General features: G+C 40.1%; 1 protein-coding gene across 2 annotated transcripts in view; it reads right to left on the bottom strand.

The window, feature by feature from the left end:
• Window positions 1-10141: 10141 nt before the first annotated feature.
• Window positions 10142-16624, bottom strand: part of htr7c (5-hydroxytryptamine (serotonin) receptor 7c) — a 70716-nt gene continuing 64233 nt past the window's right edge. For both annotated transcript variants that reach the window (XM_061818302.1, XM_061818301.1), the window contains one exon: window positions 10142-12366. In XM_061818302.1, coding sequence (XP_061674286.1) covers window positions 11628-12366 — 739 coding nt within the window. In that variant the 3' untranslated portion in view covers window positions 10142-11627. The remainder of the gene's footprint in view (window positions 12367-16624) is intronic.

Genomic DNA, 16624 nt, shown 5'->3' with positions numbered 1-16624 from the left:
GGCAGCAGACAGGGTACACCCTAAACTGGTCTCCAGCCAATTGCAGGGCACATAGAGACAAACAGCCACAGTCACAATCATAGACAATGCAGTCATGCTCAAAAATACTCAGGGGTGTCAATATTTTTCAGCACAACTGTATTTAAACAGACTTTTGATGTATTTGAACATACAAACCAAAAGAATATCACAAGAAGAAAATGAATGGAAAATACTGCACAAAACGTAGTGATTGTGATGCAGGCATTTGCTTCCCGCGACGGGGCATGGTGGCGTGGGATGCGATGTCCTGCATGAGTGTACTCAATGTCTTTGTGTTTTATTGATCACTCCATTCAACAGCTGAAAAGGGCACCGGCAACAGTGGCTGCCCTTTTCACACATGTGAAAGCATTACAGTAAGTATTCTGTAAAAACACATTAAAAAGATTGACTTTTCAGAACTGGGATATACTGCACCAACAATACCAAAGAATGAGCCACACTGCAGTGGGGGAAATAGTGTACTCAACACAGATTCAAGAAACACTGTCACAAAGTCCCCCCCCTCCCAAAAAAAAAAAAAAAAATAGAGAGAGAGTGAGGAAAATAGGTATTTGAATACCCTGCTATATTCCAAGTTCTCCCACTTATAAATCATGGAGGGGTCTGAAATTTTCATCGTCGGTGCATGTCCACTGTGAGAGATATAATCTAAAAAAAAAAATCCAGAAATCCCAATGTATTATGATCTTTTTAACGATTTATTTGTGTGATACAGCTGCAAATAGGTAGTTGAACATCTGAGAAAACCAATGTTAATATTTGGTACAGTAGCCTTTTTTGGCAATTACAGAGGTCAAACTCCAGGAGGTATTTTAGCCAACTGCTCCACACAGATCCTCTCTAGATCAGACAGGTTCCTGGGCTGTCGCTGAGAAACATGAAGTTTCAGCTCCCTCCAAATATTTATTTTGGGTTTAGGTCTGCAGACTGGCTAAGCCACGCCAGAACCTTGATATGGTTCTTATGGAGCCACTCCTTGGTTTTCCTGGCTGTGTGCCTCAGGCCATTGTCATGTTGAAAGACCCAGCCATAACCCATCTTCAATGCTCTGACTGAGGGAAAGAGATTGTTGCCCAAAATCTCACAATACATAAGTGCGGTCATCCTCTCCTTAATACAGTGCAGTCATCCTGTCCCATGTGCAGAAAAACACCCACAAAGCATGATGGTACAACCCCTATGCTTCACAGTAGGGATGGTGTTCTTGGAATGGAACTCATCCTTCGTCTTCCTCCAAGCAGAGTTAGTAGAATTATGACCAAAAAGTTCCATTTTGGTCTCATCTGACCACAAAACTTTCTCCTATGACTCCTCTGTATCATCCAAATGGTCATTGGAAAACTTAAGACGGGCCTTGACCTTGTGCTGGTTTAAGCAGGGAACCTTTCTTGCCATGCATGATTTCAAACCATGACGTCTTGGTGTATTACAAACAGTCACCTTGGAAACGATGTTCCCAGCTATTTTCACGTCATTGACCAAGTCCTGTCGTGTAGTCTTGGGCTGATTCCTCACCTTTCTAAGGATCATTGAGACCCCACGAGATGATAGCTTGCATGGGGCTCCACTCCGACTGAGATTGACCATCATGTTTAGCTTCTTCCATGTTCTAATGATTGCTACAACAGTGGACCTTTTTTCACCAAGCTGCTTGGCAATTTCTCCATAGCCCTTTCCAGCCGTGTGGAGTACAATTTTGTCTGTGGTGTCTTTGGATAGCTCTTTAGTCTTGGCCATGTTACAAGTTTGAGTCTTACTGATTGTAGGGGTGGGCAGGTGTCTTTATGCAGCTAATGACCTCACACAGGTGCATCTTATTCAGGATAACACACGGAGTGGAGGTGGACTTTTAAAGGCAGACTAACAGGTCTTTGAGGGTCAGAATTCTCGCTTATAGACAGATGTTCAAATACTTATTTGCAGCTATATGACACAAATAAATCAATAAAAAATCATATATTGTGATTTCTGGATTTTTCTTTTTAGATTATTTCTCTCAGAGTGGACATCTATCTACGATGAAATTTTCAAACCCCTCCATTATTTCTAAGTGGGAGAACTTGCAATATGGCAGGGTGTTCAAATACTTATTTTCTTCACTGTGTAATAGAGTGGAGGACAGTGTCATTTTCTTGGCATGTTTTTTTTTTTTTTTTTGCATTTATAAACAATAAGCTAATATGATTTGCTTAAAGGATTTAATTTTGTCTCATCTGTGCAAAGGACATTCTCTCTGAAGCATTGTATCTTGCTTAAATGCCTTTTGGGATCCTAGTTTTAGTCCTGTTAGTTTCATGTTATTCAAAGATAAGAATGTTCGTTCCTTAAAAGAAGTCTACCAACAATATCACCTATTCATGCACTCGGCTTATGGACAGCCAAGAAGGGGAGGTGCCTGGAAGAATTAGTTTTTTTTTTTTTCAAGAATAAATTGTATGTGCACCCACTAGTCTAAACATTGTATTCTGATTGATGTTGTGTTTGTGGGCTAACAATTAAACAGATTACAGTATTTAAACCATTTTCATCACAAGTTAAGAACGAATGCGTTATACTCATGTTTTACGATTCCGGAGATTTTCTGTCACCTCAGAAACTTAAAAGCAAAATACCGAAAAACTGAAACCTACTAGTAACCGAGTCATTGGTCACGCGCCTATGACAACACTAAGGGTGGGTGAAAAGTGTTGACGCATTCCGTTTGTTCCTGGTACAGTCGGAAAAAAAAAAGAACAAGGATGCCTTCACAGTGTACTTGCATATAATTGCACACTAAACATACCGTCACAACAAAGGAATTCTGAACCAAGAATAAGCTTTCGTACATAGGGAAGAATATTTTGGAGCTCTTTTTCAAAAGTTCAAAAGTGCTTGCATCACATTAGATTTTTAGAAAGCACTCTTGTTGAAGTCAGTTTTGCTGGAAGTGAATAATGACATATTTGAGCATTAATATATAATTCTTCCAATAAGATTATTTATTGCCAAAACAAACACAAAAAGTGGAAAAAGCCATAATTTGCTTATTTTCGAATAGTGTTATTCAATACCCCCCCAAACCCTCCCCCTCTCATCTGGCAATGAACAAACGAATGTGTTTGTAACAAATCTGGCTTTTTATTTTTAACAATTTATGTTGTACTGTATACAACTATACTGTATTTCAATAGTACAAATAAATGCACAACTTCGTTTAAACCTACCTGTTTTAATTTTGTTTGTATTGTCTATTCTTGACCCCCAGAGAAATAATTGGAGGGATATAAAAATGTCACTATACATTTTGTTATTGCATTGAAAATGTAATTTACTTTTTACCTTTTTACTTGAGTAAATTTCCAAGTTTGTACATTTTACTTATACTTAGATCAGGGAGTGGCTTCATTACTTGATTTGTTTGAAGATTTGTTTTTCGGTTCAACAATCAGTACTTTTACTTATTGTAAGTACCGTACTGAATTCCAGTACTTTTTATATCTTTGCAGTTATTATTGATTTAGGTTGCATTGTCTTTTAATTAAACAGTGACCTCTTGGTCAATTCATCTACATTAGCCAGCATTTTAGGGTATGAGATGGACAAAATAAGGAGAGAATTGTTATGGCTTTGAAATGTATAATTTCTTGTAATAAAAATTACATCATGGCTCTTTCTTATTCCAGGTTCAAGTTGAGTTGTCTTGTAAAATTTTGTCATGTCGAGTCTAAATGCATAAAATTCATACTCCAATCTGGCTCGAGTTGAAGTCATGTGATTGGAGTCAGTCAGGCTAACAGTCTTTCAGAAAGTAGTTGGTTATTTCTCCTCCATGTGTTTTCAGTCACAATTCTTCAAACCTCCAGCTAACTGAATCTAGTTCCTATGGCACAGCAGTTTTTCTCTCCATTCCTTCTAAGCTTGAAGAAGTTGTCTTGTATCAGAGGCTCTCCAATTACTCACAACACTTAGAGTATCTAAAGAATAGATGGTATCAAATGTGACTTTCTGATGCTTGAACCGGGTCGTATGATGTCAGTTTGAATAATCACGACAGCCCTGTTTGCCCGGTATGTAGTCAAGAATATTTTCTCCTTCCCCAAAATCCACCCCCCACCCATTCAGGTCTTCTTAAGTTTTCTCAGTCCATTTCCCTCTGAGCCCACCAGCATCCGAAGCAATCCCTCACATTTTTCTTGTTCTGTCAAGAATTACCTATAAATGAAACATGGACGCCGGGCAGTGCTGGAACACATTTGTTGCTGTGGCAGAATCAATTGAAACTGGATCCAGAGTCAGCATCAGTGCAAGTGGGGTCATACATACACAGTACTGGGCCTTCATATATCTTTGATATTAGTTATCTATCAACAACTATGTGATTAATAATTTGTTTTGTACCAAAACGCGCAAAACAGTCTTTTGTTGACATAGAAAGTGGGCACATGGGAATATATCGCATTGCATTCCATTTCATTTCCTCACCCTCTCGCTCTCATTCTTACATTTCTCTCGGTCTCTTTGTCGATGGGCAATGTGTATGTATAACATACACATGTCTGAGCTTTAGAAGAGGTATAGCGGGTGAATGTAAGATGAAAAATATGCTTCCTTTCCCACTACCTCCAACTTGGGTTACACCCAACTCCAGATTGTCAGGTTTAGTTACGTTCACCCCCAGTGATATTACGCCCGACTAGGTTTGTCATCTGTAACTGCAATTTATTTGACAAATTCTTGACAGAAATCCACAGCAATTATGGTCAGTCACATATTCCCATCCCGTTTTCCCTGCGTTCTTTCCACAGCGGCCTCAAAGAGGGCTGCCATGGCTCCTGGGGACGTAGTACAAACTATAAATGAACCATCACGATTGGCAGTGGAGGTTTGATGGATGTGTGTGTCGCCAATAAACGGAATACAGTTGACAAATGTACTATTGATTATCTGTTGCCAAACATGACGCCGCCTTTAAAATTTAAAATTTAAATTTAAAATTTAAAATACATACAGTGTATTTAAGCTATGAGTGGTTTATTGATTAAATTAAAGCAGACTGTTGGGCCTTGGGAGGGGAATATGTTCTATCTACAGAGTTCCATTTTGATAGCGGTGTTGTTATTGGTTGTTCTGGGTGCTTATTGCATTGAGTGGGGGAAAAAAAATCACATTAAAAAAATTACCCCGAAGCTCTGTGTATTTAATCACCCCATAATACTGAGCAATTTTGAAATCTCAAACAGATGTTCAAATCTGTTGATTGAGACACGGCATTAATTTAATATTATTTTTGAAAAGCTCCAAGGACGAGCTATACTCAATATAGGACTGCTCCAACTATAACAGGTCCATGAGCAGAAATTCTTTCAGGTAATCTGTTTCTACAGTAGTAGTTTATATTATTCATGTTCCTTTTTTCTTTTTCAGTCCTTTTTTTTTACAGTTTTGCCAGAGATTTTATAAGATGGCAATGTCCTCACTGAAAACAAAGTGCCTCCTTTGTTGTGTTTAAGATCCTACTGATTCTTCATATGCTCAATAGTACCGTACTACTTTATTACAACACTTAATATTCTTGAATGTTCTCGAAAAAATATTTTTTACATTTTAAGACTAAATGATCTGAGAGAATAAGAGCAATATTCTCCCCTACTTACAATCACATACAATAGATGCACCTGCCTGACAAGCTAGTCCAATGCAAACAAAGGCGCTGCCAAAGTTACATCAATCCATCCATCCATTTTCTTAGCCAATTATCCCCATGAGGCTCGCGGGAGTGCTGAACCTATCCCAGTTGTCATTGGGCAGGAGGTAGGGTACACTCCTTGAACTGGTTTCCGGCCAATTGCAGTGCACATGGAGACAGACAACATTCGCACTCACAAACATACCTAAGGCCAATTTAGAGTGTCCAATTAATGTTGCATGTTTTTTAGATGTAGGAGGAAACCGGAGTGCCCGGGGAAAACCCACACAGGCACAGGAAGAACATGCAAACTCCAGACAGGCGGGGCCAGGATTGAACCCAGGTTCTCAGAACTGTGAGGCCAATGCTTTACAGATGCTCCATCCTGCCACCGTCTGTAGGGTTGCACCAGAGGTGTTGCGTATTTTTGTTTTGTTGAATTTTATTTATTAAAAATGTATCACTTATTAAAGGGATTTTTAATGTAGTTGTCTTGGTTTAGTTTTCCTTCACAATAAGCCCATTTTTAATTCTTTTGTTTTTGTGTGCAACCTGAGGATGGTACAGAGTGGAAGACAAAAAAATAAAACCAAATCAACAATGATTTAAAGATGTTTGTGATTATGGATATCCACAGATTCCGCAGTGTTTATTTCTTTTATTGTTGTTGTTGTTGAATCACTCGAGGTGCCTGGGGATGTTGTTGAATTTATTTCCTGAGTACACTCTGTCCTATAGCTAGGATGTCACATTATTTCCAGAGCCTATACAGCAATCAACGTTCTCCCTACAATCCCAGGATGGAAGCATTAACTCAATCAGTGTAGTTTACCTCTCTATGTTCATGCAAACTAAATTGGAACCCTTTTGTGAGAGCTAATAGTGTGTATTTTATGTCATGACAAAATAAGTGAAGCAATGATTTATATATATATATATATATATATATATATATATATATATATATATATACACTCTATACATCATACGGCATTTTCCTTTTATACGCGCAATCTTTCATATTCAACAATATTACACACACAGACAAACACACACACCAAACATTATTTTACAAGTTGAGGTTAACAATGCAGGAAACCAATGCAAAGGCTTCTTGACAAGAAAATTGTGGGCTTGGAACATGTGCTGCTGCAGCAGTCTGTGTGGGTTGGAAGTGAGCAACAACAAAGACAAAAAATAAACAGAAGACTGTTACAACAATGCAACCTTAGAGAAAAGTCTGCATCAACTTTTTTTTACGTCTGCTGGGAAGTGAAATAGTCAGGGTGGCAATATAATGTGCATGAAATAATGGAAGTACACAAACATCAAGAGACAATTCAAAGCAGAATAGAATCTATAATTACAACATTTACAACCAATAGGATTAATCTTTCCGATTAAGTGCAAGGTGACTTGTATTAGGTGTGTTTATTGTTAACTTTATTGAAATATTCTATTCAGCAGCAAAATGTTTTCATCCTTCTTTGATGCCGAAACTTGATCTGCTTTTCATTATGCAAGGTTTTAAACCAAGACAAGTTGACAAATGGGTGCCGCAGTGGCAGATAATGATTTACCAAATATTATCATTTTTGTTGTTCTGACACAATATCATTCAATCAAATTACCCTTGGCAGATACTTCCTTATCACAGCAGTGTAAATCCGTATTTAAATGTTTCTTCTCATCTTGCCCAGTGTTTCAGCACAAGATAGTCAAGTAATAAGTGCGCTGCCCCCCCCCAAAAAAAAAATCTAACCCTCCTCAAATTAAAGATGGCAAAAAGTGAGTGTGTGGATTTTCTTGTCAGCATGTCAACATTGTCAGTAATGCCTCTGAGCAGAATCCAGTGGGTACAAGACTCATCTACTACTTTTCTGCTCCTTTACGTTGAATAGACATCATCACATGCACTTTTTGCCTCTCCATCGGCTGTTCAGCACAGTGACACACACTACACTGAGAGCTGGCTAAGGATGGAAACCACATTCCCCCAAGTGTAATGCCCGTTGGCATGGATGCTTGGAGATTGGTGATTGTCGCGGAACTGCATACGGTGGATTGAGGCAGCCTACTATTTCATGTGCCCAGGCAAAATCTCAACTTGCTGGCAGAAGACATGTCCCTAATTTACACTCCAGGGAATTTCAAATATTTCTGTCAGTCTACCCCAAATAGTCATCAAACTACTGAACGTCTTTGAAGTGCTGCCCATCAAAATTGAAAGGGTTTTTTTTTAAAAATGTTCCCTGGATTTGGAAAGCTCCTCACTTCGATACAGAAAATTATAACTTGATGAGTTTTTGTTTCCTCATTTAAAACAGTCACAATTATTCAAAACCCAAAACAACACATTCAAAACATTGCTTGGGTTGCTAATCCTCACAAGGGTCAAAGAAGTGGTGTAGCCTATCCCAGCTATCTTCAGACGATACACTCTGAACTGGTTGCTAGCTAATCGCAGGGCACATGGAGACAGTCAACAGGAACACTCACAATCACACCTAAGGGCAATTAATAGTCTCCAATTAATGTTGGATGTTTTGGGATTTGGGAGGAAACCGGAATGCCCGGTGAAAACCCACACAGGCATAGGGAGAATATACAAACTCCATATAGGTGGGGCCAGCATTTGAACCCTGACCCTCAGAACTGTGAAGCAGATGATCTAACCAGTCTCCCACCGTGCCGCCCATTTGTCAACTTGTCTTGGCAAAAAACCTTGAATAATGAAAAGCAGATCAAGTTTCGGCATGAAAGGATTAAATTTCTTCCCAACGAGGCCGCGAAATAATTCAATTTCACTTAAAGCCCAAATGAAACCAAAGGATGATTTTTAGTATGTTGTTAATAAAATTTTAAAAAAGGCATCCATTTTTTCACCAGACAACAGGATTTTGATGTATATGGCTTTTTGCAACTCCCGCCATGAAAATCCTCTCGAGGGATTTGTATTGGAGAAGAAGCAGGAAGTGACGTTATTTGCAGACACCCACTCAGGCGGGTTTGTGTGTTTATACCAGTTTTACCTGCGGGAAGGTGGCTCTTTGTTCCTTCGTGTTAGCCAAAATGCTGGCTCGTTGTATTGCTGGATATTGCTTGAACACTCGGATTCTCTCTTCACACGTTTCCAGAAGACCCGGTTCGTCGTGAAAAATGGATTGCACAGGTGCAAAGGATGAGAGCTTTGTGAGTTCTAAATGACAGGTGTGTATAGAGCTACTCGAAAAAATAATAGTTGGAGGGTGGGGGGCGTCGGCTTTCTTCATCCGTCAGTGTTGTTCATCGCCGCCGCTTAGGTGGATCAGGCTGGGAGGTGGCTTTGCCGCGCATGGGTCCTCCTGAGTACGCCACTTACTGACATACATACTGTCAGGGAGTCTGTTGTTAGAAGTGATCTGCAATCTAAATATGCCTCGAAACGATAAGGTGCTATTGCCCCGGTCACTTCACTCGATTGTCAGATGTTACCTTCGCCGAAAAGAGCTTCCGTGTCAGAAGAGGCGTCGGAAAAATCCGAAAATCTGTTGTTCCTCTCCCATGGTAGGTGCCGCTATGTGTTTTCAAAGGTAACTGTCCCAGTGTGATATCTTCAGATGATGTTGCAGGCAATATGGCTGCTACTGGGATGTCGAGTGAGACTTCACCAACTTTGCGTATTGATGACACGCTCTCTGCTATTTTTTTTTCCATATAGACATTGAAGTGAAAAATGTAATGTGTATTTTTCATGACAATAGCTATTTTCGAATGTTTACAGACATGTCACCTGGGATTTAATTTGAAAGAAAATTTTCAGTTATTAATAAAAAAAATAATGTTGTTCATTTGGCTCTATAAGCAAAATAACAGGCAGCGCAATATATGGTCTTGCAAGAATATCAGCTTTGTGTTCGATTCAGCAGGTCAACATTTTACTTTGTCAATTTGTGAGTAAATGAGATGACATCACCACCATGTCAGTATTCATATTATTTGTCAGATTTTTGTCTTGTGGATTGCTGTGATGTTTTTCTCTTTTTTTTCTAATGTACATTAAAACAGATGCTTTGAATAAAAGGTTGGAAAACACTGCAGTCGAAAGTCATTGTGCAAAAAATGTTCTCTACCTGTATTTGTTAATGAACTGACAGGCAATTGCCTATTCCAGCAGTTCAGGTTTCTGACAATGCAGTTGTGTCCAAATAAAAGCTGAGCTACAGTGCTATTTGTGTGTAAGTTTCATAAACCTCACACTGAACATGCAAGTCAGCAGGATTGAACCCAAGTGATGCTATGGAAGCAATATTTGATGTTTAGGGTGACATTTTCCCCTCTTGCTGAAGGTTATGAAAAGCAATTCTGCACAAATGAAACCGCAACACATCCAGAACTTAACCACTTCCGATTACTGCGTGGACTACAAAATAGTTTAATCAGGAAACTACCAGAGAGCTGTCACGCATAGAATATAAAAATAAAATATTTAGTTGCAGGCCAACAAAATAATAAGGGCAGTTGTTTTCGGTGAATATTGTCAAACACATCAAACAGGCCTTTAGGTGTGCCTTTTGTCTGTACAAATCCATCAATCTAATGTAGATTGTGATTCAATTTGTATGAAGGTGTAATCTTGCTCAAAATAATGACAGGTTTATCTGGAAATAACAACAGATGATCGAGATCGCCTTTGTAGATCGTGTCTGCAGTTTGACTGTGTGGCAGGGGGGGAGAGCTGCACCAACTCCATCGAAATAATGTGAGAATTGGCCGGGAGCACAGTGACATTATGACCAGAGATTTCTTTATGTACAAAGTTAATAGATACTATGCCACATAAAATCATGTCAAACCATTGAAAGAGGGCAATTACAGAGCAGTTGGAAATCCACTTGACGTGACTAAAAAACAGCTGTTGATTACAAAAAGGAGGAATCTTGAGTGACATCAGCCTGGAGGTAATGTACAGATTTTCAAAAGTCGAGGTAGAATCAGCACACACTGGTTGACTGATGGCATGTGACACGTTTGTATATGGAAGAACTTGAAAAGGCCGCGTTGTCCGGTGATCTCACAAACATAGATAAAAAGAGACAGGGTTGAGTACCAGTGGAGCAGTCTCTGGATTATGTTATCTCTTAAAGTGAAACATTTACTTTGTTTTTATCAAGGTCAGCAAGACAACTGTGGTGTGGGGGGAAAAAAAAACAACAGCAGTGAACAAACTCAAGACATACAGAATTCAAGTGTGTGACGGTGTGAAACATGGACACTTACGTTTGGCTATTTGAAATCTCAAAGTAGCATGTGTGACAAATCTTTCATGCACACATCAAACAGACCATCAACATTTTCACAGGTAAAATCTATTTCCTCTTTCATCACCCCAGTTTAAACAAACATTTATCATGTTCTTTCATAAATGCAGTGATACAACCACTTTCATACTAGAACTTGGTGCAGGTTATACTTATGTGCATGGTAAATTATACAGGATTTGTTCAACAGAAGAACTTAGTATGCCTTGTTTTTAGATTCATTATTGATTTTTATATGCTACAGAAATTGATTAGCCTCCATTCTCTTTGAAAACCACAAAATTGTGTAATCCAAATTGTGCCCCACAACAATGAACCCACAAAAGCAGTGTCTACTTGAATCTTTCAAAAAGTTCGCTCTATGATTTTCTTTCCAAAAATAGCATAACTGAGTCTCGGTCGCTCGCTCTAACATACACACACACACACAGAAATGATGATGCTGTCTATCTGCCTTTGCAGTGGGACCAGAGAGCTACCAACAGTGACTCACATTCTGTCAGAATGTGTTTAATCTACAGGCCTCCTGCATACACGCAAGAATCCACGAGTTACGCGCGTACAAGCGCAGGGCAACACGTCTCAGCCTGTGAGTCAATGTCATCTGTGAAACGTCTTCAAACCTTGAGGGCTTCGTGCACCCCCACTGCCGACAGACGGCGGTTGATGTTCCGATACCTGCAGCGAAGAAGGTCACGGTAAGTAGAGCGCAGGTCTCGGTTGAAGAAGGCATAGATGAAGGGGTTCATTAGGGAGTTGGCGTAACCTAACCAGAGAAGTGTGCGCTCCAGCCAGATGGGCACACAGCTGCACACTACCCCACATATAAAGGGCCTCGCGGTGGACAGAATAAAGAATGGTAGCCAACACACAGTGAAAACTCCCACAATAACCCCCAGTGTCGTGGCCGCTTTCTGTTCTCGTTTGAAAATGGAGATGTTCCTCCGTTCACGGTTCAGTAGTCGGGACAGGGCAGCGCACTCCTCTGCCACACCAGGAGGCTTTAGGCCCTGCATTCGTAGCGCCTCATTAGCCACCGTTTCGAGGCGCTCACGGCGGGAAAGGTCAGTGAAGCGGTGTTTGGCACCACTCTTGCGGGCTGCCCGGAATATTTTGTAATACATGAACAGCATTACCAGCATAGGGATGTAGAAGGCTACTGCTGTGGAATAGATGGTGTAGCCCAAGTCTTGGCTGATGAGGCACACGCCGGCTGTGTGGACGTTTTTGGCCCAGCCACAGAAGGGAGGCAAAGTGATGGATGCCGACACCAACCACACGCCCAAGATCATCTTTGCCATCAGCTGACCGTTCTGTCGTGCAGGGTAGGTTAGGGGCCGTGTGATCCCAAGATACCTGTCAGAGGGACACAAAAACAGCATTATAAAGTGACTCTGCTGAGAAAAAAGGACCTTATGAAGTACAATGACTTGTCCTTGAGGTTGTGCCTTAAATATTTTGTACCAATGTACACCGTGTTTTAAAGTCCACATTCGAGACTAGTACTTGAGTTAATAATATTGAGTGGAGATTACAAAATGAATGCAGTGGATTTCAAACACACCAGATTTTTTTTCACATTATACGTTATAAAAAAAAAGTTGAGAAATTTACAATATAAACACATATGAAAGCACCGTGTACTGCCAATCAGAAAAGAAGTAGAATAAGTTAAACATGTTTAAATCCTACACTTTTCATCATTTTATAAATTATCCATCATGTAGTGCAATACAAAAATACAGTATCACTATATAATTCCTCACCCGTACTGTTCCACAGTTATATGCCACAAAATGACCCCCCCCCTCAAAAAAAAAAAAATCCTGGATGTGATCATTTTAATGTTTGAGGTTTGTGTTGATCTATCAAATGGCAATTCCTTTCCCAATTCTGAACCAGATTTTGCAAATTTTTCTGTTATTTTGGATGGCTTGAATAACATTTTGGGAATTTGAATCATCATCACAAGACATTAGCATATTTATTATGTGACCTGTCAGCACATCACAGTAGACTTGGGTTTTGGGTACTACTGTGAACTGTTATCTTCAAAAATACATGAATAGGTGAAGTTCATTCTGTCTACTGTTTTAATTAATCATCCATCCATCCATTTTCTTCACCGCTTATCCTCACAAGGGTCACGGGGAGTGCTGGAACCTTTGCCAGCTGTCAACGGGCAGGAGGCGGGGTACACCCTGAACTGGATGGCAGCCAATCGCAGGGCACATTGAGACAAACAACTACCCTCACAATCACACCTAGGGGCAATTTAGATTGCCCAACTAATGTTGCATGTTTTCGGAATGGAGGAGGAAACCGGAGTGCCTGGAGGAAATCCATGCAGGCACGGGGAGAACATCCAAACTACACACAGGCAGGTCTGGGATTAAACCCGGGACCTCAGAACTGTGAGGGCAACACTTTACCAGCTGATTCACCGTGTCGCCTTTATTGAATCATTTATTTTTTAATTTTTTTTAGTTTCTGGTGTTGATCACATTGATGAAAGAGAAAACAAAATCAAATCAAAATCCTTTAATGCCATTACATGCCGTGCATACAATGAAATGATGAGTGCTTCTCCACAAAGTGCAAGGTGCAAGAAAATAGAATAAAAATCGAACAGCATCTTTGGTAAAAACAATAGATAAAACATCAAGGCCAGGCACAGTTATTGTTAAAATAAATAAATAAACAAATAAATTCAAAAAAGTGCCATTGCATAATATTCCATTTCAGTACTGTTATGTTCAGTGGTTTTGAGTTCAAGGAGTTGATGGCTCTGGGGAAAAAGCTGTCCTTGAATCTGGTTGTCTGTGTTTTGTGGGACCTGTACCACCTGCCAGAGGACAGCAGGTTAAACAGGTGATGACCAGGATGTGAAGAGTCCTGTATAATATTAGTAGCTCTGCTGTGATAGCGGGAGTTGGCATTGTCCTCTAGGGAGGGCAGAGAGCAGCCAGTGATCTTCTGGGCACTGTTGACCACTCTTCACAAAGCTATCCTGCCCGCTGCTGTGCATCCAGCATACTAGCATAAAATGGAATTGGAAAAGTAAAAGTACATCAGACAATCAGCAAAGGTTCATTGTGATTTGATGAAACGATAAGCAAATAAACAGTACAGTGAACACAAATATTATCACAGAAAAACATACCTACAAGTAGTAATTTTTAAAAATGTCTTTTCAGAAACAATCTTTTGTTCATTCAATTTAAATGCATTTGTGGCTGGACTTAACAATTTCTTGTGAAGAGAAAGTTATATATAATTCAGACATTCTTAGCAAGTGTGTATTTACTTGCAGCTGAAAATGATATTACTATCCTGTTCCCGAGCCATGTTGATTTCAATTAGTTCCCCTAATCTCACAGAACACACGCTATTCATCTAATGCATATTATGTCTCCCTTGAAGAGTACATAACCCGAACATAGATTGTTGAGCAAATCCAAGAAAAAAAAAAGATGGCAGATCCCAAAATGGGAACATTTTGTGCTGTAGGAATTTTTGGTGATTCATAATATATTCCCAGTAATGCAACCCTTCTCGCTGAATGCATTTTTTATTATTGAGGGCCAGGGTTATTTGTGGTGGTTTTATGGTGACTCACCATTGGCCTGTTAGATGACAGCACTCTTTAATTTTGCCTAAAATGCTGCAATCACTTTTGCATTGAGACATTTTCAAAATTACTGTATTGTTTTTGGCACATGTGTCACGGACGAGACTCGGGGGTGGACCCAAATGCACGACTCAGGTGAGAGGTAAGCAGTGCGGAATAAGCCTTTATTCGTTCCAATGTCGGTTACCAGGGAGTCAGTCCAAACAAGCAGCAAGATCAGTAACGGCAGGCTTACGGGGTAGGTCGGGAGACAGGCGTTGGTCGGTACACGTCAGGAGTACGGTAGTGCGGGAACGAGGCATGAGAGGCAACGATCTAGCAGAGTCTCTGTCGTCCCCCAGGTCCTATATGTACTGGGTCTTAATCAAAGGTCATGAGGCGCAGGTGTGCACCTTCAGATTAGCTGGCCACGCCCAGCCCTTGCTGGAATCCAGGAGCATGACAACATGGACTTTACAATGCTAAATGCGCTGCCAAATAATGTAGTGTAATCAAAAGATACTGTCTTGTTTTCTTTTTTTATATATATTTCATTAAGGGAAATGTTTTTCACTTGTGAGTGATCAGTGAGCATGAACTAAAGGAAAAATTGGAAAATGGGGGCTGTCCTATTCTATCAAGTCTTTACCCTCAAGTCACAAGTCCTGCACTTTTGAGTTTCGAGTCATTAAAAAAAATAAACTAAGTAACAATATATATATATACATATATATATATAAATGGTAGTGTATGCCTGTTTAAATGTATATTTATATAAATTACTTGATAAACAATTACATTGAACCATTATAAGAAAATTGGTGGGCTGATGAAAATTCTTGCACATTCAAAAACGATCAGTTGTATCCATCCATCCATCCATCCATCCAACCATCCATCCATTTTCTTAGCCACTTATCATCACGAGGGTCACGGGAGTGCTGGACCCAAACCCAGCTGTCATTGGGCAGGAGGCAGGGTACACCCTGACCTTGTTGCCAGCCAGTCACAAGGCACATGAAGATTGACAACAGCCATGATACGTATTTACATCTTTTGGAAAGGGGCCTGTCAAAGCGCTGCTCCTCCGCAATGAGAGGGGCCAGATGAGGTGACTGGGGCATCTGATCCAGATGCATCCTGGGCGCATCCCTGGTGAGGTGTTCTGGACACATCCCACTGGAAAGAGACCCCGGGTATAGTCCAGGACACACTGGAAAGACTATGTCTCTCAGCTGGCCTGGGAACTGTATTCCCCTATAGTTGCCACAGCTCTGTAAGTTGCCTTTGTTCTTATAAATGGGAACTAGCACAGCCGCTAGTATTCTGTTGCATAATTTTGTCAAAAACTGCGCAGCCACCTCTCACAATTGCTTCCATACCTCCACAGGTATGTCATCAGGACCAACTGCCTTTCCATTTTTTATTCTCATTAGTGCCTTTCTAAATTCCCCCTTACTAATCATTGCCACTTTCTGGTCATTCACACTTGCCTCTTCTACACTTCATTCTCTCTCAACTTCTCAAAGTTGATGAATGGAAGTCAAACACATTCTCATCTCTATCCTTAATCACCCTTACCTGCTGCACATCCTTCCCATCTCTATCCCCATGTCTAGCCAACTTGGGGAGATCTTTTTATCCTTCTTTTATGTCCAACCTTGTGTACACGTGGTCATATGGCTCTTGTTTAGCCGTCGCTACTTTTACCTTTGCCCTATGTCGACTCTCGATCTATTCCTTTCATCCCTCCTCTTTCTCTCACAGAAAAACTACCAGTTTAACCAAGTTTTGTCTCGTATATCACTACTCATCTAATGCAATATTAACATACTCACGTGATTGGAAGTCTGAGTATAACTGTGAATCAGTCATGCTAATCTCTGATATTCTTTGTTCAACAGCGTGGTGGGACAGATACCATTTGATTAAGATTTTTGTTTTCAGGACACAAGATTCCAGCAACATCACTGAGCCATTTTTCATAAATTCCCCTTCATTGTA

The sequence above is a fragment of the Syngnathoides biaculeatus genome, chromosome 4, assembly GCF_019802595.1.
Source record: "Syngnathoides biaculeatus isolate LvHL_M chromosome 4, ASM1980259v1, whole genome shotgun sequence".
Lineage (NCBI taxonomy): Eukaryota > Metazoa > Chordata > Actinopteri > Syngnathiformes > Syngnathidae > Syngnathoides > Syngnathoides biaculeatus.
Note: the sequence above shows the minus strand (reverse complement) of the source record. Positions and strands in the feature narration are given on the sequence as shown.